This window comes from Neopelma chrysocephalum, unplaced genomic scaffold (genome assembly GCF_003984885.1).
Source record: "Neopelma chrysocephalum unplaced genomic scaffold, ASM398488v2 Primary Assembly neopelma1_106b, whole genome shotgun sequence".
NCBI classification, from domain to species: Eukaryota; Metazoa; Chordata; class Aves; order Passeriformes; family Pipridae; genus Neopelma; species Neopelma chrysocephalum.
This window is the reverse complement of record NW_020897771.1, coordinates 2450306-2477822: the sequence shown is the minus strand read 5'-3', so window position 1 is coordinate 2477822 and position 27517 is coordinate 2450306. Positions and strand designations below refer to the sequence as shown.

The 27517-nt window shown below is 38.4% G+C and overlaps 1 protein-coding gene across 4 annotated transcripts in view; it reads left to right on the top strand.

Annotated features, from left to right (window-relative positions):
- NELL1 (neural EGFL like 1) overlaps positions 1–27517 on the top strand; it is a 283038-nt gene that overhangs the window by 241254 nt on the left and 14267 nt on the right. For 2 of the 4 annotated variants that reach the window (XM_027696334.1, XM_027696331.1), the window contains one exon: positions 22190–22330. The exons of 1 other annotated variant lie outside the window; for it this stretch is intronic. In XM_027696334.1, coding sequence (XP_027552135.1) covers positions 22190–22330 — 141 coding nt within the window. The remainder of the gene's footprint in view (positions 1–22189; positions 22331–27517) is intronic. One more of the 4 variants, XM_027696333.1, reaches the window with a different exon arrangement.

The following is a 27517-nucleotide window of genomic DNA, read 5'->3' as shown; positions in this document are numbered from 1 at the left end:
ACTAAGTTCATAGTAGAATATATAAATGTATCTCTTAATGGGCCAGAAAGAATTTTAAACACAGTATCTGGGATGTTTGACTCCTTCTTTTCTTAGATGTCAAGGTCTGAATTCAGGAGTCTCTCTTGCATCTTCTTCCTCCTCAATTAGCTACATTTATCAGAACTCTAAAGTAATGAGAGATGCATAAAGAAATTAGTATTTTCTCACTCCCTGAGTTTGCTGAAGTCAATTTGCTGAACGGGAACTTGAGACATAATATCTTAAATCTACTTTGGTGTAATTTAAACATAGTGCTTAAGTTCACTTCAGAATTAAAACCTATTTTTGTATCTCCAATTTGTATTAATCTGTACATTATTTTAATTTTCTCCCCCCCCCCCCCCATCCCAGTATTCCCTTGAATTCATGTTTTCTAGACCTCTCATTACTCTTGTTATCCTCTCCTCTGGATCTTCAGTCGATCTGTATCTGCCAATAAGCTTGTTACCTGCTCTTCGGTGGACATACTAACGTAGCTAAAGATCCTGTCAGGAATGTGAACAGCAGGGAAGGATAGACAGTACTTTTGTTCATTCCTTCCAAGGTGATGATGGCTTTGATTTTGTTTTGGTACAGCATCATACTCAGGTTGGGATCTGCTCCAGGTCTTGCTCTGCTGAGTAGTTCTCTCAGCAAGGGTGGTCAGGGAAGCGGGTGGTCATGTTCAAGGTGGAACAGCCTGGGCACAATGACTCAACTCTATTCAATGTCTATTAATTTCCTGAAAATTGACCTGCATTATTTACCCACTTTCTGCTCAGTAAATCTGAACACTTCTGTATCACACTGCTGCTCATCAGTCCTCCTAATGAGCATTGAGAGATGATCATTTGTAACCCTGAGCCTTTAACTTCCATTAATTTCAGTAGTCAGAGGAACCTGTGTTTGGTTAAATGAACTGTTTCCAGCAGAATAAATCTCCCTGCACGCATCTAGAGCATAATTGACAACACATCAAGTTGTCACGTAATGGCTATTCCAGGTGTAAGAGTCCGGTGTAGTTTTGGATCTGTTTGTAAGCTTAGGAGCAGCGTTGAAAACTCCTGCAAATGTTTCCCATTTTAAATGTGAAACAACTTTTACAAGCCCTTGAAAACACTAAAATAATGCTAAAAAATAAATGAAGCATTATTTGACCTGAAGCATGGTTGTTTCATTTTCCAATGTTGCAAGCAAGTAAAAAGCCTAGTTATTTTGACCCACTCTATTTAAAATGTTAATTGTGCAATATAAAGTTTAGAGATCTTCTGCCACTGCTAATCTCAATCTTCATTTCTCTTCTTAATTGCACATTTGAAGACGAAATCGTAATGTTTTTAAATTAGCTCTTACGATCTATTGGGTCTTATGTGAAGGGGAAGATAGTTACTTGTAGGCTATGGGGTTTATTTATAGCTAAATCTGGATGACTCCCAGGAACATTGTAGGAGAAGCTGCAAATGTAACAAACATTTTTGAAAAATATATATTGAAACATCAATAGCTTCCCTTTCCTCAGTACTTCCTGTCCATTTCTGTCTCAAAGAAACCCATATTTTGTATTCAAAGTGCTGTTTGGCTGGTCTGGGAATAAGCAAATATGTGATGCCAGGACTTGATAACTAACAACAAAATTATAATGGAAATTGGGCAAGTTCTGCTTAGACAGAAAAGGGAAAATGGATCAGAGGGTTTGCCCTGTGGTGTCTGGTATTATGAAGAATAAACAGTGTTGTCTCCTTTAGAATTTTATCATATATTAACAAATGTTATTAATAAAATAATAAAGTCTCTAGCATTTTATAACTGCGTTCAGATGATCTGACTCAGTTCCCACTTACCATGGGAGACTGTGTCACGTAATCCTCTTTATGGATCTGTCAGATCTGTTCTAAAAATAGCTATTTCTTAAAAAAAAAAAAAAAGTTACTATTTTATATCTTGCTATTCAGCTACTCAGCCTGCAATGATATTTGAGACATTGCTGTCTTATGACTATGAGCCTTCCACTGATTTCCAGTCCAGACTTATTCCTGACAGTTAATACTCACTTGTACTGGTGTTCTGCCACTTGTCATTCTTTCTCTTGAATGAAAAAAAATGTTTTTATGATTTGCTCCTAGTGAGTTAAGGTAAAGGAATAATATCTCCTCTTGGCTTTGAATGTGCAAGGCAAAATAATTTCCTAAAGTAGGTGTTGTGTGTTCTAGTGGCTCTCTTCAGTTTTTGCCTTTTTTTCTTTTTTTAGCAGACTTGAAAAAGAATTGTATTGAGATAAGCATCACTATAGCTTGTTTTGTGGCATTAATAGTGTTATGTTTTCATTACAAATGCTTCTGTTGATAAATTCTAGATAGCTTTTGCCTTTTTCAACAAAGCCAATCCTCCTTATCCTGTGATCCTCTGATTGATTAATATGGTCTTTATCCTCCCCAGTAATTTCTCACTGATAATTTCCCAACTTTTAACAGAAATGCTTATTACTAGGCTCTCAAGCAGAATCGTGAGGCATGTTATATCATTACTTTTCATTTCATTTCTATTAGGCAAGACTTTTCCCTTCTTTCAGAATGCAATTGCAGTATTTTCTGGCATTGGCAGTGCTTTCCAAAGTTGTACCAGTCATGCTGACCAAAGTTGTGCCCCCTTTTTTGTGTCTTTGCTGAAGATATGAGATGAGCTCCAAGACAAATGTTAAAAAATTACCTTCTTCAACTCCCATTTTTTTTTTAATCCATAGGTTTCCATGAACTTTAAGGGTACTGTTAGTCTGTTTTTATTGGTGAGTATACTGAGATGCCATAGTTGGTAAAACATGGATTTCCAAGGCAATTTAGTCACTTGTAATAGGGCTGTGAAAAAGTAAAGTTAGATGTCCTACCGTGCAGTCCCTCGTTAAATTCTGCAGTTGGATGTCTGTGAATGTTCCTGTTTTCACAGGTAAAATGCCCATACTTCTGTATGTATCCCATTTATCTGCCTTGTCAGGGATGCCCAGCTTCATGCTTAAACCATTGTGACTAAAACTTCAAAGTAAGCTTTACTGAGACCCATCTAACTGGAGTGCGCCAACAGTCCTGCCCTGGAGTTGTGCTCTTGGAAGAACACACCCCTGACCCAACCACAGCTGCTACTTTTGGCTGGAGACATTAGGGAAAGCGTTTCTGCTTGTGGTTGTATGTGGCTTACAGAGTAGCCATTAATATTTTTAACCTCAAATTTTTGATTTAGGGTGGCTCCCTGTGCTTGAGGTGTGACACATCTCCCCTCCTCCCAGGGAAGGGTCTGTGGGAGGGTCCCTTTTAAGGTTTCCTGATGTTGGTGTTCCACAGTGCGGGAACCAATAACAACAATTTGTAATGGAAACATAACACTATTAATGCCATAAAACAAACTATAGTGATGCTTATCTCAATACAATTGTATTGGTGTTTTTTTTTTATTTTTAAAAAGTTGCCAAAGTCAGGTGGGCTAGGGAAGGAGGGCAGGGATGTTCCTAGTTCCTTCAAAAAGTCCTCCTTTCTGTATAGATGGATTAGCTTTTGGCTGTTGGAGCTGAAGTGAGGCATTAAATGTCTCTAAAGAAAGTTTTACAACTGGGCTCATTTCAGAGTTGAAATTTGTTATTTATTACAAGTACTAATACATGGAAATGTATCTTTATAATGATAGGCTCTTTGGGGCTGGTCTGAACTGTTATCTTCATTTCACACATGCCTTCTGTATCTTCACCATTTGTTCTCATTTTCTTCTGTTTTCTCTCTCTGGCTACCTTGCTTCCATCTCTTTGCTTCTCAGAAGAATAAAGGGCCAAAATGCTGCACCCTAAATTTCTTTCATTATCTACAGAAAGTTTCACAGTATAATTATAATGCAAATAGGAAATCATTTATATTTAGAAAAGACAAGGCATTTAATTCGGTACCAAGAAGCAGGAATGAAAATTACTCTCTTTTCTATCTATGAAATTGCCCAGTCTTTGCTGGATTGCAAATTTTGTTCAGGCTGCCTAATACAGTTTCAAGTTGTATATTAATTATTAAGCATGATCCAAACTGTCACATTTACAAAGTGTTGCTGCATGCAGGGGTGTAATTTAATGTCTGCTGTCAGGGAGTAAATTCATAGACTATAGATTTCAGTCCTGACTAGGCCACTAACTTAAGTGACTGGAGATGCTTCCCTTATTTCTCCAGGCTCATTTTTCTCTGTCTATGGAATGTATATCATGACAAGTACCTATAACATGTTGAGTGAATGACTTGAGTAGTTGATGCAACTAAGAAGTTGGAACTTGCTTTTAGAGAAAATATTGGTATGTCAAAAGCTAAATTTTGATATGATTTGAACTATTTTGTCCTGTGAATATAAAAATATTTTTGGATATTCTTCAGAAGTGAGAGTAATAAAATTTCATCTTCAGTATTGCTCTTGGTAATTATATATTGCTTTTCTTGTTGGCTTTTCATGGCTTGTCAGTGGTACTAGTGCATACATTAGTGTTAAGCCATTGAATTGTTGTACAAAACACTAACAAGTAAAATTGCCCAAATTATCTTAAGAAACCAAAATTAATTAAAATATTGTATTTCTGTACTAGGCCTGCATAATGTATTATGAATTGGTATCAACAAAGAAAATATGAAAGTTTAAACTAGTCCTAAAATAAATTTTCAAAAGGCTTTTCAAAAGGTAATGATGGAATATATAATTTATTAGGTTTTTTTTGATGTACAGTGCTTCAGAATATAGATCAGATATTGTCTGATATTCTTCAGATAAATTTTCAATAAGCTATTGAAATAGACAACTGTTTTGCTGTCCTCTTGCTAATGTATATCAGTAAATCGTGTATAATTGTCAATATGGTAACTGGTAAGCAATTATAAATCAGTGAAAACCACAAGCTTTAGAGATAAGCTATGCAGCAGGAGAGAAAAAGACAAAGTAAAGACATTATCCAGTTCATGAAGCAGAATTTTATGAGCTGTGGAACCAAAGGGGACATTTAAAATCAAAAGAAAGACAATATGGTATTTGCTTAAAAGAGTAATGTAGACAAATAAGAGGGTGGTGAATAATAAGAACAATAATTAATGTGAATCTGAGCAATTCAGCTGGTTAATTGTACGTGAAAGTCTACCCAGTTTTCTTGGAGATGGGAAAAGCTGTTTCAAGTTAAAAGGAGAAACTGGCAGCTTGATCTGTGTTTCTCAGCAGTTTCAGAACTGGGTCCTCTGTAGAGCTAAAACAGGAATGCACTCTGCTCTCCCTCACTTAGAGCCCTGTGTTGGAACTATGAAGAAGAATTGTTAAAATACTGGAATTATTTTTTATTAAATTTTCAAGAAGGCTAGAGTGTAGCCTGAAATTGACTTTCAAATTTTTGACACACAGAAAAAAGAGATTGCAAAGATATTTGACTGAACATATTTGACTGAACATATTTGGTAATTGTTCTCCCCAGAGATCCAAGGCTGACTCATGTTCAGGTGAATATTTAGCTTTCCCTTTTTACACATCCTGATACAGATGAATATGTGTGCTGTTCCAGAGTCCTGATGGGAAGGCTAATTGCCTTGGGAAGGGCTGGGAAGAACTCCTGTGTTCTGGGAGGGATGTATTCTCTTCCCTTGCGGATGCAGGCACTGCTGTCTGTGCTGGGGAGCAGAGGCTCTGCCAGGAGGCAGGTCTCTGTTATCCAGTGAGGCAACTGGGGATCCACACTTTTTAGTAAGCTTTTGAAAGTACCTGTTTTGGAGTGAGATCAGATATGATTTGGTGATAACCTGTTTAGACACAGTTTACTGAGGTACAAGGTAGTTCTGATGGACATATCTGGTCACAGGCTCCAGGCCAGTTCTTTATATGCTGTTCCTTGCTTCCATTGATGTTTGGCTTAGGATGAGTATGTCCCTCAACTCTAATTTAATCAGAAGGTACCTGAGTAACATTCTTTATCCCTGTCATTGTTCCCCTCCAAAGGAAATTTCAAAGGATGACTTTAGAGTTTCTTCCCATAGCATGTCAGCAACAGTCATGGAATGGTTTGGGTTACTTCAGTGACATATCAAAATGAAAAACTGCATCTTGGGTAAACTATTTCAAAAATATTATGGGTTACTAAGTAATCACTAAAGTGCTTTACACACACACACACACACCGAGTACATCAAAGCATTTCTTATTAGTGTTTCAGTGAAACAGTTTGACACTTCAGCTTCAGTATAACACAGCCAGGAAATGCTTTGATCTAAGTGCCAAACTGCACCTTTGCAACAAACAGGACATACTCTGATGTAGTAAAAAAAAAGACGGAATTTTCATTCAGAATTAAGTTTTCTGTTCTGATTTTTTTTTCTAAATTTATTTTTTACGACATGAAATATTTGGAAGGTAGCACTCTACGGGATTGCATCTCCTTCCTGAAAGTGCAGTCCATGGAGCTCAAATATGACCCTATATATCCACATCAGGATGGGAATTGCATTAGAGGAAATGGTACCTTTACTGCTGTTATGCAAAGGTGAAAGCACAGCAGATTTGAAATAGGAAGCTGAACTTTTTTTCACTCCAGCGTGGACTGTGGTATTGACACAGCCAGGATTGGGTTCCTGAAAAACTTCTCTCTGGAAAATTATGTTCCTCAATGTAAGTCTAATATTTGTGGTCAAGGACACCTTCTCTTTGTCCTTGCCTGCATAACTGTATGTCATGGAATAGCTGCTGTTGATAGCTCCAGGGCTGGCTGTGATTGGAAAAGGGATTTCTTTGTACACTGTCTACTGTTTTGATGGCTTTTAATGGAGGAAGAAATTTATTTTTTAAAATATTTTTGAATTAACCATCACAGTGAGCCTGAAAAATAAAGACATAGATATTCAGTTCTTCCTAGGAAGCCCAATTTTTGCTTCATGTCTTTGGTATGATTCTAACAGGGCTATCAGAGGCATTTTTTACTAAAAGCAATATAAATGAAGGTAAAAATTTAAACTTTGATGAGTATAAAATATGAAAGCTATTACAGAAGTTTGGAATATTCTAGTCTCATCTCAGAAATGGAGAAATGTTCTATGAGCCCATAGGCCAAAAACTCTCTGTTACATTGGTTTTGTAAAAACAAAAAAAAGAATTCAGATGAGGTGATGAGTGATCACTGACATGTGCAAGAAGGCAAGAAATTTGATCAAGCTTTTGCCAGCAAGAGCATGTGTGGGTTGTTTGGCTTTGAAAGGGTAGGAATACTTTTCTGGAACAGTCAGAGCAACCAAAAAACAGCCAGCCTAGGACAAAACCTCAAAGCATGGCCAATGAAAAGGCAGCTGTTGTGTTGCTCAGTGGATGGAATTTTCTTCCTTATGGTAACTTTTCTTTGTCACATGAACTTTTTATTCCATATTGGGAAAAAGAAAGAAGAAGAAAACAGGAAGATATAAAAATGGGTAAAATAAAAATAAAAAGCAGGCGGTGGCGTATTGTAAAATATATCTCCCTGAAAGCATTGCTGGAAACACTGTTTTCATATCTTTTAAACTCTTTCCTCTATCCAGTGTCTCCCACTGGCCCATTAAAGAGGCCAAAACAGCCCCAGTAGCTTACTTGCCTACATGCCAGTCAAAAAACACTGCCCTGAAGATGAGCCTTTCAAATTCATCTTCAGCTTGCTGAGCAAGTGAGCTCCCATCAGTCCTGGAACCCTTCCTCCCAGCTGGTGTGGCCTGTTCAGTTGTCAGTGCTGACAGTGCAGCAGTGCACCAGCATCTCCAGTGGGCACATCTGAGCAGGAGGATGGTGGTTTACGAGACTTACAGCTCTGATCAGAGTGGTTTGCCCTCACGATGGGTCTTGCTGGATGCAGCAGCTTGGACCAGAGACCTCTGACAGCCCAACCAGCCTGGATTAGTCTGAGATTCTGATGCATAATTTAGATTTACAAACCCCTTCAGCACAGTTGTCGCGGATTCCTTTTGGTGTAGATGCATGCATTGCCAAGTGAAATGTAGTTGTTCTTACCCTGTTTTAATGGGAGTGATGATGATGGCTGTCTGCCTTTGAGGGAGTCAGCTAAACTTCTCGTTAGAGTCAGCGGAGAGAAATAGGTATTTCTAATGCCTGATGCATCTGAAGTAGATGTTAGATGAATTTGTAGCCTGAAAGCACCCAACTCTCCATTGATGATAAATGGGGACCAGGTAACCACCTGGTAATACACATGCATTTAGACATTCTAGACATCTAAAGTGAGGTGAGATGTATCTCACTCTGTAATAGTTTTGCTTGAAGGGGTTTCCTTGTCTTTTGTGGGAATCAAGATCATTGTGGGAATATGGGATACAATTAGTCCTCTACATCTTACTTCTGTTGTACAGGATGAGCAGCAGGTGACTGTCACCTGTTGGAAACTCAGACCTTTAAAAATTATTTAAAAAATCAGGAACAGATTTTCTTCTGCTGTAAATAGAGGGTGGGAGGATAATGTCATTTTTCTTCTTTTTTTTTTTTCTCTTCCTTTTTCAAAGGCAAAGAGGGCCACGTGTATCACTTGATATCTGAGTACTAGCTAATGGCACTGTGATAAAATAGCACATTCTTAGTTTGCCGTTCACCTTTCCATAGGAAGGAAATGTCATTAAAAGGTAGGTAGCAGTGGCCTGTGTATGAAAGTGCTTCATTTTAAGGTCAAAATCTGAGTAACTGAAGAAGAGGAAAGAATTCTGAATTTGGTTAATTAGGTTCCTGTGAGCTCCTCCTGAAATTCTTGTGAGACACAGGAAAGACAGTGGTGCCAGACACGGGTGTGATCCTGCCCTGATGCTGAACATGTCCCCCACAGTCACTGCTTCTCTCACCTCCCGGTTGCTCTGCCCAACACACGTGTTCAGCTTGGCACAGTTTTGCCACAGTCTTTGTGAACTGGCAGATGGTGAATCACCCCCCTTTATTTCTAATTCTCCAGGATAAAAGCTGGTATATGCTAATGAAATGCACACGGTCTTTCCTGAAGGAAAGGATTTCCCAGAAATACACTTTGCTCAGTAGTTCTGATTCTTTCCTAGCTATGCTTTAGACAGGCAGAGCAAAGTCCTGTTGCTAAGGTGCAAGAGGACTGTAAATATTCTCTTACTATTCCAATTCCTTCTTGTGTGCTAGTAGCTTCCTCCTTTCACCTTTCTTGGTACCCTGTGTTTATCAGTCCAGCAGGATGACTCTGCAGGGGCTTCTCATTAAAATATGGGTATGTGTTACTGAGTTAAACCAGATGAAGACAACATCTTAATGGCAGTTACTTTTTATCAAGCAGTTGAAGTGACCATACTGGATCAGATGATAATTTGGATGCATGTTTGGGTGTATTTCTGCAACAGGTCTATGCAGGCTGGGATGCGGTTTGAACTAAAATTATTCCTATGACTGAAAATCTGCGAGGTTGGAGACCAAATTTTCAGTTATTGAAAAATGAGATACTTTTACCAAGAAAGTGTCCCTAGGAGGACAATAAATGATGTCATCTCACATATTAAAAAAAAAAAAGGTTAATATTTTGACTGAATGTTAAAGAAAATAAGATTTGCCTCTAAATGATTGGTGAATTTTGGAGTGGTATGTTATATAACTGAAGGATAAATAAGGAAGGCATCTTTTTTTACTGTATTTCATGGATTTAGATGATAGTCTGTAGGATTTCTAAGTTGGCAGAGGTTAAGAACCAAATGAAATACTCATCTCTCATTTTGCCTTTTCTGTATTTCACAATCTGTGAAAACCTCGTTTTGGAAAGCCAGGTATTTTATATTCTGGTCTGGTGGTCCCAAGTTCCTTGCCAGTGACATGCCACGTGCTTTACTGGTATTTAGTGCTCATCTAGTTTAGAGCAACCATTGGCCTAGGTCACTGTCAGGCACTAAGCATCTTTTTGCTGACTCCCAAGTGATTTAAATCTTACAGACAGTGACACAGACAGCAACATATTAGGTGCTTTCATGTGGCCCTAAGAATAATTTCCTCTGCCTGTTACCATCTGTTAGATGAGGTCATATTTCCTACTGTGGAACAGCTTTCCCTACAACCCTTTTCTTGCTCATGTCCTCTGATGTTCATGGCTGAACCACCACTGCTGTTGTCCTTGTTTATGAGCTGAGTCACAGCTGTCAAATTGTCTGGAGCAGTTCACGTCACCCAATCTCTGATTTGGACCTAATATGCATGATGGAGATCATAGTCTTTGAAGAAATCTTCATATCCAGCACAGTTCTGGAAAGAAATCTAAAGGGACAGTATAAGTACTCTGTTTTCAGCAATTTTGCTCTTTTTGCCTCGAAGTTAGTCTTTCTCCTAAATGCATAAATATGCATAAGGTCAGCTTTTTTTTCTGATATGCTCACTTTTTTTTTAGATTCTTGATGTTTTGGTATCCTGTGTGCCACAGATCAGCCTCATTTCACTGATAATGAAGCTCTGAAACAGACTTTGCATCTACATATATCCATATTTAAAAACTCTTTGTAAAATGGTGGCATTCTGTATTCATTAATCTGCATACTATCTGAATTATATATGAAGAGCTACTAAATGTTTTTGTAGGATCAAAATATTTGCTTACAAATAAACAGAAATGCAGAGACATTTTTTTTAAAGATCAAAGGGAGGGCCAGTAGCAGCACCAGTGTTAAACCCCAAGGAACTGTTGCTTCTAATCCTCAGTTTACTCATCTGGCCAGATTCACTGAGTCTTTCCAACCACCCAAAACCCACAAGCTCCAATATTTAGGTCTCGTAGCTGCTTGAGGTGCTGCAAAGTTCAAAGTGATCCTTCTAGTCCGGTAAAGCCTGCCAGCTTTTGCAGATATGTTTTTGCAGAACAGTTGCATAGGTCAGTGAATTTGAAGACAGTAAATTACATTGTGGTCTTCGGGCTGTAAAGTGAATTATTATGAGGAACTCCTTACTTTGGGAATGCTAATGAAAAGCAATTGCATTCAACTTATGTATAATAAAGCTTAGTTAACCCAATGAAATGAGGGACACAAAACCAGTTTGGATAAATGTGTGTTTTTAGTGAGTGGAGGTCTTATTCATGCAATAAGCGGTGGTGACTGCATCTTCTTCATGAATAATCAAGCTCCTTTCAGATAATAAAATAAACAAAGGCCTTTTATATTTTATTTTTTTCAAAATACTGTAATATTACATAATACTTAAGAAATATTTTGAGATCACAGGATGAAGGATGATATAGAAGAGCAATGTATTTATTATTATTATTGTTATTAACATTTGATGAGTCCCATGGCTTTTCTTTTAAGATTTTCTACTTATTTTAGTTTCACATTTTTAATTGCTTAGAGAAATGATGTAGTCATATCTCAGAGTTGGTTTAATTAGAATTATTGATGTCTGAAGCAGCACCCAGGCTGGGAAAACTGGGGTCTGATCAAAGTGACGACTAATGGTTTAGTGAAGTTAAAAATTCAATCTGTAATTAAAAAATGAAAGAGAGAGCGTATGCTTTCAAAAGGCACATTTTATGCTAAGGAAACAGGCATTTCTTATTTATTTGGAAATATTCATTGCTGTATTTAAAAAGAAAGGTAAGAGTAATGACTGAGTTTTTCACCTGGAAGAAACAAGGTGCAACACTGTGCTTTCATACACCCTGGCTTAATTAGGCTTAGAACTGCATGTAAAAGAGGAAGCTCACTTTAAGATGGGTGTTTAAGATTTTTGGAATCTTGAGTCTTTTAAGGGGAAATCTTTCTAGCTTGATTGGAGGTGCACATAAATGTTTACTATTTTTGAAGGTGTTATATAGAACAAATAGGTTTAACGTTGAAATTAATTCTGATTTGAGGTGTTGAAAAAAACAGAAGGCATTAAGCAGTCAGTATTACCTTTTGTATCTCAGCTCATTGACTGGTGAAGATACACTGGACAGTTGAGCATCTCTAGTCAGCTGGGGTGATTCCTCACCTTCATTCTGAACGTGTCAGTGCACACATTGTGTCGGTTTAGCAAAATTTACTATTTTTTTTTTTTCAGTATGTTGACTCTGACTATCTGGTACGATGAAACGCAGGGCTGTCCCAGTTTAACTGGGAAAGTGCACTTTTTTCATGTTTCTCAAGTTTACTGGATTGCGCATGGGAAATCACGACACCAAACTGCTTTTCATGACTGTGCACATGGTGTGACAGAGTTGGGAACGTGGGTAAATTTAACTGCACTGGAGGAGGGGGTGGGTAACAGATGGAAGGTGGTGGGGCTGGAGAAAGTTCAAGCAGACCAAAATAGAGAATGGCTTTTACTTGTATGATGAACACAAGGAGATAGGCAAAGTGATGCAAGAGCCTTAGTTTCTCTTCTTAAACAACCCTTCCAGTCTTTTGTTATTTGATATCTATTATGTAGGGTCTTTTTGTGTCCCCTTCTTATTGTCAGAAACACATATATGTATTCCAAGGTGCCTGGGGAACTTCCCTTGATGCGAGCAGTTGCAATCCAGTGTGTTGTGTGGGAGACCCACCACAGATATTATCTTTTTATGAAACTGTGTTCACACATTGTCAAAAACTATGCTTACATAGTTTTTTATCATTTGCACTTTATTGATCAGCCCTTCCTGAACCATTTTCATCCCTAATTAAGGATGCAGAGAGCTTTATGTTATTCTGCTTACGATTTCAAGAGCTCTTTTTATACTGCTTGTTTAGGGATTTGCTTCCTTGGGAGAGTTTATTACTGTATGAATGAAAATGCTTTTCTGAACCTGTTAATCATTTCAAGATTTAAAAAAAAACTAATTGAGAATATTTCTCATTATTATTAAACTCCCAGGGGTGCTATAGGGTGTGCACACTATTATAATCTAAACCTGCCGTTTGGATTTGCTTCTTGTGCCCTTTGGCACAGTGGGGATTTTAAGGAGAATGACTGACACTCAGCCCCCCCCAGCCAGAGTGAAGAAAATGTGCTCTTTATCGTTTTCTCATCAGCTGCCGCCTCCTGTTAGCAGTGAAATTGTTTTGACAAGTGCTATTTTGTCATACTTGATTTTGAAAGAGCTCAAACTAATCAAAAGAACTTCCTAACATTGTGGAGTATTGGGCTGCAATATAATCTTCCCAATGAAGTGGGGGAGGACTTATCATGTGAGTCATTTTAAATTTGGTTCAGGCAAATCATGGAAGAACGTATGGAAAGGAGCATTTATTCTCTGTCACAGGATGTTCTAGATAAGATAATAGGCTATTTCTATCACTCCTTGATGTTGAACTTTAGCATTTCAAGTGCCACATAGAGTAATACATTGGTTAGGCATTGCACCTGAAGATTGTGCATGAAGTCTGATAGCATTGGATAATAATGTTAAGGCTCATCGATGAAGCTTTTATACATAGAGCCAGTGTCACCTGAATGATTCCTTTTGTGCAATACACTGGATTGCAGGCAGCTGGTAAGTTGGGTAGAGAATGTTGTTTGTCAGTGTCCTCTTTTATAAGAGGTTTCATTCATCTCTTGTAGCTCTGATGAACCAATTTGCAGCATCCCGTGTAGTTCATCAGTTTTCATTCAAGTGAGAGTTCCTTCTGGGACAGAATCAGAGAATGACAGAATGGTTGAGGTTGGAAGGGACCTCTGGGAGTCACCTTGTCCAACCCCACGGCTCAGTTAAGGCCACCTGGAGCCAGTTGCCCAGGACCACGTCCAGACGGATTGTGAATATCTCCAAGGATGGAGACTCCACAACTTCTCTGGGCAACCTGTGCTAGTTCTCAGTCACTCTTACAGTAAAAATATATTTCCTGATATTCAGATGGACCCTCCTGTGTTTCAGTTTGTGCCCATGGCCTCTGGTCACTGTGAACCATGGAGAGGAGCCTGGCTCCATCCTCTTTGCACCCCCCCTTTGGGTATTAATATGCATCAGCAAGATGCCCTTGAGCCTTTTCCCCTCTCTAGTTTAAACAGTCTCAGCTGTCTCAGCCTCTTCCTCCTACCAGTCCCTTACCCATCCTCATGGCCCATGGCTGCTCTCTCCCCAGCTGTTCCATCTGTCTCTCATGCTGGGAGGTCAGAACTGGATCCAGCACTTCAGCTGTGGCCTCACCAGCACTGAGCTCAGGGGAAGGATCACCTCCCTCTACCTGCTGGCACTACTTTATCTAACACAGCTGAAGACACCATTCACCCTCTTTGCAGTAAGACTTTACTGGTTCAAGTTCAACTCAGTGTCCACCCAGACCCCCAGCTCCTTTTGTGCCAAGTTGCTTTCCAGCTGGTTGGCACTCCTCAGCTATTTTGCTTTAACATATATCCCCTTTAGGTAATTCTTCTTAAATTTTGTGTTCTTGGCAAAGAATGTGCAACTCTTTAATTGCAGGACGTCAAAATCATTTGCCAAAAATACTTTTTATTCTCGTTGATGTGTTAGCCTTCTTATGAGGTATTTAATGTATTTTGCCATGCAGATTTTCTGAAATGTAATTCTGCAATCTGTAGTGTGTTTTCAGTATGGTCTTACCAGTCATTGTAAATTCAATGAGCCTGAATTTACAGAATTTATGCTTTGAATAGGCTTAAACCAGCTTTGTGCATAAAAATACTGTGCTTTAGGAATGGGTTTGAACTTCTTTTTAAAAAATCTATATAATCCTATCTGTGTAGAAGAATACCTCTGTGTGCTGAGGGCTCCATTGATTGCAGTGTATCAACACAACAGACCTCTCCTGTTGATCTTCTTCTCTTGTTTTATTCTACTATGCTTATCTAATATTCTGAATAGCTGCTTTTATATAATATATGTAGATACAACTCCAGTATCACAGTTTAATTGAATTAGCAGTCAGGGATGAAGATAGTGAACATTCTTAAAAAATAAAGCCTGTGTTCATGAGTCATGAGGGGAGTGAAGGTTGGCCTTGCCTCTGCTTGGTTATTTGAGAACATTTTTATAAGCAATAGAGAATGGAGACAGTGACAGGACAGGGGAATGCAATTACAAAATTGAGAAGTTTCTCACGGTTTGGCTTTGGACAACTTTGGAAAGTTCTCTGTATCTCTCTGCCTTATTTATGTCACCTGTAAATTGCAGATGATATCCCTATATTATACGAATAAAAACAAATATAATATATATGATATAAATTAAATCATAGTGCTCAGGGATTTACTTGTGGTTTGCAGTTGAGTTTCTCTGCAGAAATTCTACTGGATTGATTTACATGGGTAACCTTAGCGCAGAGACCACACACTATTCCTACCTAAATAGGTAGAAAAATTACAAATTCGTGGTCCTGACAAAGTGCTCTGGTACATTTAGGAAGAGCATAACGTCAAAAAGAGTAAGAAAGGACATTCCTGGAGAATTGTGGGATATAGCAGGTACAAGGTGCTAGTGGGCAATGAGCTAAACATCTGTCCTGAAGTTCTGAGTCATTAGTCCAGCTGGACATGGGAAGAGCTGGAATATAGAAACACTGAGCTAGTAGCCCTGCTGTTATCAGGGTAATGTGATTTGAGAGACATGTTGACCATAGGCCTCAACTTAGACAGAAAGTCTCTGCCTCAGTTTGAAACTTAAACTACTAATTTCGAAGTCAATTTGTTTGTTTCTGGCTTGTGGAGTGATAATTAAAATCCTCTTTGCAATGGAAACCCAAATGCAATACCAAATTTGGAATAGTTCTTCACCCTGCCAGGCTTTCTAAAGAGTGATCTGGCTCTGATTTTTATGTCCTACATCACCCAGTAGTCTTTAAATATGAGAAGAAAGAATTCTTGTTGCAGCTCCACTGTTGTGAAGTGACATTTATTTGAACCATTCAGGACCTTTAGGTTGCATATTCTAAGTGTGCTGCATATTTAGCATGCAAATAGACAAATATGAGGGTATGAGAGAGACATGCACTAAAGTGATAAAGACATCGTCTTGGACTGTGTGTAAATTTATAAGATACTAAAATGAATTTCAGTAAATTAGATGTTATATATTAAAAAAATTAATCTCAAAAATTGCTGGTGCAACTAGTCTGTGTTATTATCCTGATATCAATTTAATCCCATTTATTCTTGTTAAAGTCATCATTCTAAATTTGCACATGGGTTTCAGATGATTAAAAATCTTGATACCAGTCCAGAATTACACAATAAAGCATATTACAGCTGTTCTTTAATTATAATGGGAGGTGGGCACACCTTTCATCCCCAAAAGCCATTTAGTACTGTTAAACTGTTGCGTGGGTTTGATTATTCATGAACGTGAGTTGTATTCACTATCTTAACAAATTTAAAGTTTTATGGTTTACTGCTGTGTCCTCAAAATAGAAAAATGGCCCCAAAGCCTGTACCATTTATACAGCCAAAACTATTCCTGCCTGAGAAGGAACTGCAAAGGCCAATATAAATATAATGCAATTAAAATCAGTCTGTGAAAACAGCCATGACTACTGAAGAGAGAGGAATATATTACTTGGTGCTGATTGTTTGCCCAAAATCTCCTAATGAATTAAAACGAATGTAATTAAAACAGAGGCTAAATGTCAAAGAAAAATGTCCCAAGCAGCTCTTTCAAAGCCTGCTGCTGGCTGCAGGCAGAGGTGGGGTGGGGGGGGATCCTTATTACCTGAGATACTTAAAATTGTGAAACAAAAAATCGAGGATTTAAAATATCAATAGATAGCTCTCAGACAGATGTCTTTCCTGTCCTTTCTGGTTTTTAGTATCTCTGTTGCCCTAAGAATGAACTGGCCCCATGAGGTTGAGCAAGAGCCACGAGTCATTATTCAAATGTGACTTAATTACAGAGTTATCTGTGTTCTTTAAGTTACCATTTGTTTAACAGCTAAATTGCTGCACCGCAGCTGTACCCTTGGGATTCCAGGCACGCTGGGTTTCAAACCTGTGACAAGGTCAGCCTTGTAGCCTCTTCTCTTGGCACTTGGAGAATCCAGCAGACTTTAAGGGTGGCTGCTGACGATGTGCTTCTGCTTTGTATAGCATATGTTGAAAAAAAAAAGGCAGGCCTTTCTCATAGTGAACTGTCAAAGCTAATATAGAGATTAAATAATACAGCCAACGTAAGGGTTAATAATGAAGAATAAAAAAAACCTTATGTAAGTTTATGTAAAACTGTAGAGGTAGGCAGATTGGGAGGGTTTGTTGGTTTGTGGGTTTTTTTTAGGGAGAAAGATTTTTTCATCTCATGTTCTCATCCAAAGTAGTTCTCTTTGCTTTCAGGGTTTATTTGAAGTAATTGAATGAATCCTTTGCAGCAGGGACACTGTTTGCATAGTGCTGTCAGTGACATCTCTTTCTTGCTCTCTCTGTCTTTTGGAGAGGCTCAGGCGAGAGTAGGAGATGAGAAGAGGCTGTATTTTACATATAACTTATGCCTCGGTTGGCTGGGTGCATTTTTCTGGTGTTTTTATGTTGAAGAAAAATACTGTAATATGGAAAACAAAGTTGTAGTGCTCTGGAAGTAATGGACTTAACTGTCAGGGTACAATTTTAATTCAGGAAGCTTGAGACCTGTGTGATCCTTTCTTGTTAGTACACACTTTTCCTGCTTAAAGGTCTCCTGGTCAACAGAGAGCTAAAGATAAAGATCATGTATTTTTTTGCATGAAAAAGAATTCAGTAAGGGTTTGATGAACAGACACTTTTATAATACAGCTCTTCTGTCTCATTGAAACTGTAGATTGCTAGCTGTGACATGACACTGAACAGTTTGCCTTTCACACAGTGACTTAAATGTGATGAGGCATTAGAAAAGATTGAATTATTTTAATTTTACTTTTTCACAGGGTTCTGAAGCCATTGTGTTTTATTTTGAGTCAAATTATCCTATTTATCTTCTCTGCATAAATACCCTTATGAATAATGCAGGAAACTGGGATGCTAAAAGTAAAAATTACAGACCTGTCCTTAAAGGACAGGATTAACATCCTACAAGGGCTTATACACAACCAACTGATACCTTTTTGCGACAATACAAAAATATGCCATTTTTGAGCATTTGCAAAGCCACTATAGTGGAGTGTTGCCAGATCCATTAACAATTCTCTACTAATGGCAGTTAAGTGACTGAGTGGGGTAAAAGCAGGCAACAGGACAGTCTGGAAGAGATCTCCTTTTACATGGACTTTGTAAGAAGGCTTGAATGAAAAATCTACAATAACACTTCCATGGTAGTAAAAGCAGCCATGTCTTAAGTTGAATTAGAGCTAGAAATGAGAAATACCCCACTTAATGAGAAGGTAATGCAGATATTTAGCTAAATACTGCAGAGGCAAATAAGGTTATGAAAATTTTCAGTTCCCAAGGAAATAGTAAATTGGCAGTTTCTCATAAGCACTCAGTTTAAGACTACCTAGCTATTAACACAGACACAGAGAAAGCCCTTACGAAGTTGTGAGCTGGTGAGTGTGTTTTCACTGACTTCTGTGAGCACGGCATAGTCCCATGGGATATCAAGGTGCAGGTGTGCATGGAAAGACCCAGGCTCTTCCCTCCGTGGCAGGATGCTGTGAGAAGGCAGAGCCTGAAGCCCTGAGGGCCGTGTGCTCACCCTGCTGCCAGGAGCATCGAGGGCAGGCAAGACCAGGAGCATGGGAACACAGCCAAAAGATGCCCAGCAATTGTTTCTTCTGACCTGTGCCATGTTACAGAATTTCTGTGCAGGTTTTAATGTCCTCCTTTGAAGAATGATTCTGATTTTTGTGCTGTTTTTACTCACAGGTCAGAAGTATACACTTTCACTTCAGCTTAACATAACTTTTTGAGGAAAGTTATACATATAGCACACTCTGGTACATGATAAAAACCCCCAAATTAGTGCATATGTGGCTCAAATTCCATAGCAAAACACCAAAACAGACTTGGATAGAAAGACTTTTATCCTGAGGCAAGTATGCAAATATAGTGCTAGGATCTAAAGATGGAAAAGCAAGGATGAAGAGAAGTGAATTGATTCTAATTCCCTGAACTGGCTGTTATGTATAGCAACATCCTCCTATGCAGAAGAAATCCTCAAAAAAGTGTTTTCAAATGCCATAATATGTCCAGATGGAAATTACATATTAAGTTAACTAAGTAGTGTCATGGTATATGACACACCATTTTATAAAGCTGTTATTTGCATTTTCCTCTTGGTATTCTGAGAATCTTTAATCTGAATTTCTAAAACATCCACAATATTTTCCTATACCTGCAGAGCTGTGTTTATGCATGTGCTACAAATAACACCCAGGATCACAGGAGAAGCTTACAGACCTCATCATAGTATTTCCTCCTCTTTTTAGTGTTTATGTGCATCATTTTAAGGAGCAGTAATGCATTGGATAAGTGGAGAAGCCGTTAGTGGTTTTCCTTGTTTATACCCCTCATTGTGCATTTTGTATCACGTGGTGCTGCTAATGGTGTGTTGCCAAAGGAATCCTAAGGCGCTGCAGAAGCAGAGGGAGAGTTGCTTCCCCATTCTTCTCCCTGCACCATCCACCCAGCCTGTCTCCAGCATGAGAATAGGAAGAGGGCTGAGCTTGACCTGAAGAGGAGAGGTAGTGGATAGGGAGGGAATAGAGCTGGAAGGGTTTTTCACTAGTTGCTTCTGCATCAACAGTGTTTGTCATGACAGATTTTCCCAAAACAGCCCGCAAAGCTTCTCCTTATGCTTTGCCCGCTGCCTCCAGCATGGGCAGGGCAATGCTGGCATAACTCCACTGGTTTAAGGAGGTCAAGTAAGTAAAGGAGTCATAGAATCATAGAATTCAGCTGGGTTGGAAGGGACCTCCGAGATCATCAAGTACAACCCTTGATCCACGACTGCTGCGGTTGCTAGACCATGGCACTAAGTGCCACATCCAGAAGAACCTGTAAAACTGAAAATGAGTCTTTTTCCTAGCTCTGCTGGTTGAAGAAATTGGTTAGTGTCTCCCTACACATCAGGGAACAAAAGCTGTGACAGTTATGGTACTGCCACAGTAAAATCATCTAGTCTTGAAACAGTTCTATGTGTTATTTTGCTTTTCTGACATAATCTAGAGACATAATCTAGCTGCTCTTCCACTGAGTAAACTACTGCTTAGTTTTGGTACCCTGGCAGACAGGCTTTCTGAAAACTTACCTACTAGTGAATTACTATCCTCTACCATGAGCCTAAATCATATGCTTTTGAAAGGGCTTAAGTTTAGGGACGAAGTTTAGGAACGCTCTATTGATTTTATAAATTAAAAATGTAAAATTGAATGGATAGAGGTCCAGTACAGGACTGACCCCAGTTTATAAACAGGAACATTCTCCAATTCAACACTGGGGAAGAAAGGAAAGCAAGAAGGAGGATTCATTTGCAGTTGACCTGCGATGGCAAAGTCATCCACTTTCCAAATAGGATTAAACTTGTTTCATCAGCCATGACATGTGAAAAGATCATGGTTATAAATTCCATTTGCTGTAATGAATTGAAAGTGTCTGAGTTTGCAAGCACCACTCACCGTTGATGGACAGGTAGATTCGTGCCGTGTTTTAACACTAAAATTAGCTCCCACAAAATAAAAAGTACAGAGAAGGTGGCAGCACTGACAGATTTTAAAGCATTAAAAAATTGACTTCATTGTTAGATGGGAGCAGAATAAAGCTAGAAATAAATAGCATTTATAACCCTGTTATGTAGACAGCTTGGTTCATGCTAGAGTGGTTCATGCTGGACACAAATCTTGGAAAACAGCGGTTTTTTTGAGGTTCCTCAGCCATATTTCCACAAGACTAAATATTGTTACTGAAGTGAGGAAAAATCAAACTTTTCTATGGTATTGCTTCTACAAAATAAGAAAATGGGATTGTATTGAAGGATACTTCAAATCCATTTCCATGTGCATTGACACGACACCAGTGCAGTCCATGAAACCATACTGGTGTGTGTATTTTGTAAAAGCTACACTCTGGGGTTAGTTAATAACCTTAACTCAGTCTTGCATCAGGATCGAGACATTTCTTCTTTGATGCTTGTAGAGCTAAATGCAGTTTCTGAACCTATTTCCCCCACATTTTTTGGTTTGATGTGCACAGTTTTATGCATATTTTAAGTGTGCCAAGAAAGAAAAAATCTCAGTGGGTGAAAATGGGAATTATATGGGAATAATTTGAGTTTCATTTTAATTGATAAAGTACCCAGCTGAAAACTGTCCAAAATTGAACAAAAAAAAAAAAGTTGAACTGAATAGGGGAATGAAAATATAATGGCTTCTTAAATTACTGCAAGGTTAACATATAATTAATTTGCTAATTTTAATTACAACCCTACAAAATGTGCTGAAAAATGCTCAAAGGGGAGAAGCAGCCAGGTGCCAGCCATGATTAGCCAAGGTTACTAGCAATTATGAGGTCTCTATTAAACATGGTACAGAAATTTGAGAAACTCCTTTCTGAAACCAGCACATTTATTGACACTCAGTAGGGTGTTCATCATGCTGTATCTTTCCATTGCTACAAACTTGCTGTCATTTGCCTCACTCTTTTCCTGCTAAATGTTTTATTGCAGCTGAAACGTGAACTGTCTTTTCTGTTTGTTACGCACGAAGTGGGTATCGCGGAAACAAAAGGGATTAACAAGTGTTTGCCAAGTGCTCTGAGCACCTTAAGTGCCAGATAACTGCCAATATCGCAGCTGAATGCTGGAAACACAAATCCCGAAGGAAATGCTTTCTCTTTCCAAGGTATCCTGGGACAAGGGGTTTGTAAAACAGGAATGTTGCTGAAACTGCCTTTTCGGTTGGCAACCTATTCTGCAATGCTTTAAGTGCATAGGCAAATGTAACTTCTAAGTTCAAAAAGCCAACATAAAACCAACCCAAACAAACAAAAAAAAAATAAGGAACAAAAAAATCTGCATGTTTGCTTTGCATTTTTAACAAATTGTGGTGTAAAAAAATGTCTTATCTGTAACAGATTACATGATGTATTATTGTTATTTTTTGTTGTTGTTATTTGAGTCGTGCATTAAGTGTCTGTTGTTGGGAACCGTAATAAACCTTAATCCATATATTAAAGGAAACTTAAAAAAAAAAACCAAAACCCCAAAAAACAACCAATAACTTTTTTTTTTTTAAAAAACAAACCTACAGTATTGCTGTCGAAGGAAATTAATTTCCTGGCTGGCTTGTGTTTTTCTCTGAGGCAGATATTGATGAGTGTGCAGAGGGGATCATTGAGTGTCACAACCATTCACGCTGTGTTAACCTCCCAGGGTGGTACCACTGTGAGTGCAGAAGCGGTTTCCATGACAATGGAAGCTATTCTCTTTCCGGGGAGTCCTGTGTTGGTAAGCAATGATCAGCAGAGCCTTTTTTTACCTCCTTCTGCATGGTGTTCCGAAGTGACTATTGAGCTGCTGTCCTGAGCAGTGGCTGTGTTTAAGGCTAAAATGCGAGTGCAAACGAGCGTGTCTGTGTTTGTCAGCATCCCCAGCCACGCAGGATGGGTGCTGGTTCATGGTGCATCACGTTTTTGAGTGGTTATCACAGGAGGGAGGCAGCTGGAGATCCAAAGTGTGACTTACTGCACTTGTTCATTTATCATAACAAGTTGCTATGAAAGCTGCAGTGAAAGTGGGCTTGCTGTGGAGCATAGTTGGCCACAAAAGGGGATGAGGCGGTTTTCTAATTCCAAATTTCAGCAGAGTGATGAACACATCCGTGGTATGTCTATGTTGCTTTGGTTTGCTTGTTTTCCATTGTTTGCCATCTTCATCCTTAATTTTTTGAATGACGCAAATAACATCCAAATCTCTATGCACCATATTTGCAGAGTAAGGCCCCAAAAGCATGAACAGAGAGGAATTTTTAAAGGGTGCAGAGGAGTTTTTCAGTTGTTTTTATGGGAGGACAAAGGATAAGGCTCCATGAGGAGTTAGCGCTGATTCTGTGATCTGTGTGCCCTCGACTGGCTGAGAGACACTGTGTGCCACTGCAGCAAGTAAGCAGCAATAAAACCATAGTGGAGATGGTAATTGTGGCTATTCTTGGAAGGCTTAAGCTTAATTTCTCTGTGATATTTTATCAGGTGAGTTTAAAACTGCTTAGAAAGGATCTCATTTTAACTTCTGTAAAGATACAGATCAACTGCTTGTAGTGTTATGTCCTTTCTTTGGAACTTCAATTACTTCATCTTTAGTCAGTTATATGAATCTTCTATAAAAACTCTTCTCCTCTTTTTGTGAAAGACTTTTTTTTAATGCTATATACTTCATTTATCATGGCCATAACTTCAAAGGGTGTTTTCTAAGATTTAAAGTCTATACTTAAAATAAAAGTTAAAGTAACAGTTTGTAACAAAAATATATAAATTTACTTGTAACAAACATTCCCATCTTTCATAAATTTTGGCTATCAGAAGTCCTTGGGATAAGGTAGCGACATGATTTAAAAATGCAGAGGAACAATCATTATTTTCAAAAGCAATATTTTGTAGATTGTCCAGCTATATTATCTTTTTACACGTTGTCCTAAGTTGATGGTAAGCTCAGTAAAATCGCAACAGTGAACTTCATGGGGGTAGCTGTGTAAAAGATGGCAAATTTTACAGCACTTTGTGATCTACTAGATAAAACACCATATGAAAACCATGTATTTCTAAATGAATTCTCAGATGTTAAGAGTTCTCCTTTATTTAAATGTTTTAAAAGGGGTAATGAACAGAGCAATGTTGAAAATACCTTCTTTATGAGAAATCAACATGACATAACCTTCAAAAAGCCCTGAGGCAGTTGGGGACAAGGGACATTTTTAGCGTTTCTGGTGCTTACCTGTGCCACTTGCCTGGGGAGCCCCGTCCCTCATCAGACTGACCTTCTGTAGCTGATTTGGGATGAAAAAGATCTAAGGGTCAAGCTGATCTCAGGAAAAGACAGACACAGACAAGGCTGTGGTTGAGAATGACCCATAGGTAGGCTCAGCTGCTGGAAAGGTCAGCATTGCTTGGATTGAATCGCTGTTGAAGGGTTGGGCACTGCAGAAAGAAGCCCCAAATGTTCTGTTTTCTGTGGAGGCTGGAGGGATGGGATTTCATGAAAACAAACTCCCCTCATTTTGACCTGCACAGCATGCTGGAAGCTTGCGAGGTGAGGTGCTCATCTTGCCATATGCAGGTTGTAAACAGAATGTGAAAGTAGCGGGTTTATTTTAATGAAATAGCTTCTCTGAACCATCTGCTGCGGGGTTACCAGTGAGGGAGAGAATGAACCAGTTGGCTTCACCAGTATAATGAAATAAAATAATTAAAAATTAATTGAAAGGTTCTGCTAACCCATAGTGACAAATTTCAAACCAAACCATGATGTTTCTTTTAAAATGCAACCAAGAACTGGTTAAAACAACAGATAACACCATACATTGTAGCTAAAACGTCACATTACAATATGTTTACGTGGTGGAGCATTTATCAGGGCCAATGTCTTTCACTCTATTTCAGAAAAAAAGAGGGTCTGCTTAGCAACAGCATTTTTTCCTGCTGTATTGTATACTGAATTCGTAGTGTACACCTGAGGTGGATTTGAACCATTGTCTTCCAGTGTGTTTTGAAACATTTCTTCTTTCTTCCTCCCTGAAGGAAAAAACTTGGAGAACAATAAATAGGCTAAAAACATAAGCAAAAGAAGATTAAACCCTCCCCTACAAAATAATAGCAATAACAATAAATACTACTACTAATAATAATAATAATAAAGAAAAGAAAATCACAAGACAGTGGGAGGCAGTACTCCTCTCTGACAGATTGCCCAAAGCCCAGGCAGTCACTTGCTTTTGCTGGATGCATTTAGGTACCTATTGGTTAACCCCCTTTCCCTCCATTTATTTTGTAGGTGCTCTTGGAGCTGAGTCATTACTTGCAATGTCTCTGCATTGCTTGCAGAACATTAAGAAAAATAACACATATTTGGGAGGTGTCGTGATACCTCAGTGCTTCTAAAAGCTTTATTCTCATTGAGTGGGAGAAAACAGTGGAGTTTGGTCACCTGGCAAGGGACAAATGTGTAAATCAATGGATGTGGTGGGTAAGGTCATAATATTGCACCAGAGCTTGGGTAATAAGGCTGTGTGACTTAGCCAGGCCACTTCCAGATTGGGAAAATTCTCTTATTGCTCAAAGTATCAGCCAAAGGCAGCTTTTAGCAGAGATGTCAGCTTCATAAAGTGATGCTGAGCAGGCTCAAATTAAGTGAATGTAATTTAATTTCCTGCAGTAGAGGCACTGGTCTTTCACAATGTGTTATTAAGAATACTGCTTGCAGACAAAAGACAATTGCTCTACGAAGTTGCTACTAAAGTTTGCTTGGCAATTAAAACCTGTAGGCTACAGTTTCAGAGTTGTTTTGTTGGTTTTTTTTTTTTGTTTTGTGGGGGGGGGGTTGTTTGTTTGTTTTTGTTTTTAAATTTTGTTACAATTTTGCTGCACTCTCAGGTAAACAAACAATAATACTTTATAAAGAAGTGTGAGTTGTCATGTGATACAGTATTTACTGCTATCTACTGATACCATATAAAAGCAACTGGCAGGTCGTGTCTTTTCCCTGCACTAAGTGCCCATGCAGAATGATCTGTACAGGTTATCAGAACCAAAAGAAGGGAAAAACTGGCAAAGAAATGCTGTATTCTGGGAAGTTAATAGTGTCCCACAAAGCATGCTCCTTTCTACAGCAGGAAAAAAAGGCAAAGCAAATTATACTTTTGAATCTCCATCTCTCAGATGCTTCCAGTCTGTAGAGAGCTGTTCAGACCCTGGAGAGCAGATTTACTGATTCCATTTTTTTACATGGTGATTTGTCTTTCTGGGTCTCGACATTGGGACTTGCAAGCACAGAAGGAAAAACAACCAAGGCAGCAGTCCCTGTCAGTGTTATTTGTTTTTTCTTTCTTGGGTTAGAGTAGCTGTTGTGGGGGAAATGAGAGCTGGGAAAAGGTAGGACTCGAGAGCTTGTGAAAGAAAAATGCACAGGTATTAGTCTCCTACAAAAGCTGGGTGCAGCAGTGCTTGAGGGTCAAATCTGAATGGGTTTTAAATCAATTCCTGAAGCTTTCATATGTTCCATAGCATGCTGCAGTGTTGCCTCTTATCTAGATTAGAAAGTAAAAGAAAAGGAAGTTTGTTCTTTGTTTATTTTGCCCCTTTCTGTATCGCACAATAAGCTAGACCTTGAAAATCTTTGAAAATCTTCCTATATGTCTGAGAATTGCTTTCCTGTCCATTGTTAGAGAAATGATACATAGGCAGAAAGGTTTGTGTACAGTATGGAGTATCCAAGACCAACTCTAGAACCTGCTGGTTTACAACTTTCTTCTCTTCTGCTCATAGAATTTCTTAAAGCTAATAATATCAGAGTCTGTGTCAGTGGATTTTATGCTGTAAATTAAAGATTATCTTTCTTACTTTCCACTTAGTAAATTCTGATTCTTGTATTCTGACAGAAAGTTGTGTTACATGTCTACAAGGTAATTGTGTTCAGTCATTTTTACATTTTTAGAAAGCTTTTGTATATCCTGTATTCAGAATCTAATTTGCTGTGCAGTGTTCCTTAATAGATTGTTATGTCTCTATAGAATAAATGTACTATCAGAAAATATTTTCTAACTAAGAATGAATCTGTTTAGTGATATGTTTTTCAAAGGTGACTCCAAATAACTTTGATTTAGAAAGGAGGCAAAAATCATTAAGTGACAAGTTGCCTGTGAAAAACGATTTGTCAAAACAGTGTTTAGCTAAGTTGTACATACATTGGTTTGGGAGCCCAGCATACATTTTTCACGTTAACAATATACTGTAATGGTTTAATGTACCATAACAGTTAAAATTAGCACATTAGTAGGGTTCTTTCTTCTGCATCAGCTTATCATGATAATACAGAGCACCACACTGCATGGCTTGCTTGCACAGAATTTATTAAGGTGCTATGGAAAAGTTTTACCATTAAAACCTGAATAGCCTTGAAAACTAAGAAATGAAGTAGCGAGGGATTGGTTTAAAATTTCAGTGAAACCAAGTTAATGAACTTGTGTTGATATGTACAGTCATGCTTGTCTTCTACCCTATTCAAGTGCAGTGGCCATGGGACCTCTCATAATATCTGAGGCAAATTACTTCTCATTACAGCCAAAAAGGATGGAAAAGAAAATTGCATCTCGAGGGATTATTTGCTTCCATTTTGATTCTGTTTTCTTGTCTGCCCACATTACCAAGCTCTCTATGCACTTTGAGAGTATTTTGGAAACGAGCACGTCTTGGGTGGTCCGTTTTCTTTCTTTTCTCACCCACAAAATGTGACTGGTGGCTAAAACACGTATGATCAGGTACTTATGGCTGTATGTTTGTTTATAGAAGCATAGACTGGAGTGTTTGAAGAGTGAAGATCTTGATCAGTGATATGATAGTTGGCGTGTCTTGGCAGCAATCCCTTTGCTATTGGCTATACTTTGTTGATAGAAAATAGCATAAGGCTTTGCAGTGCAAGCAAGTT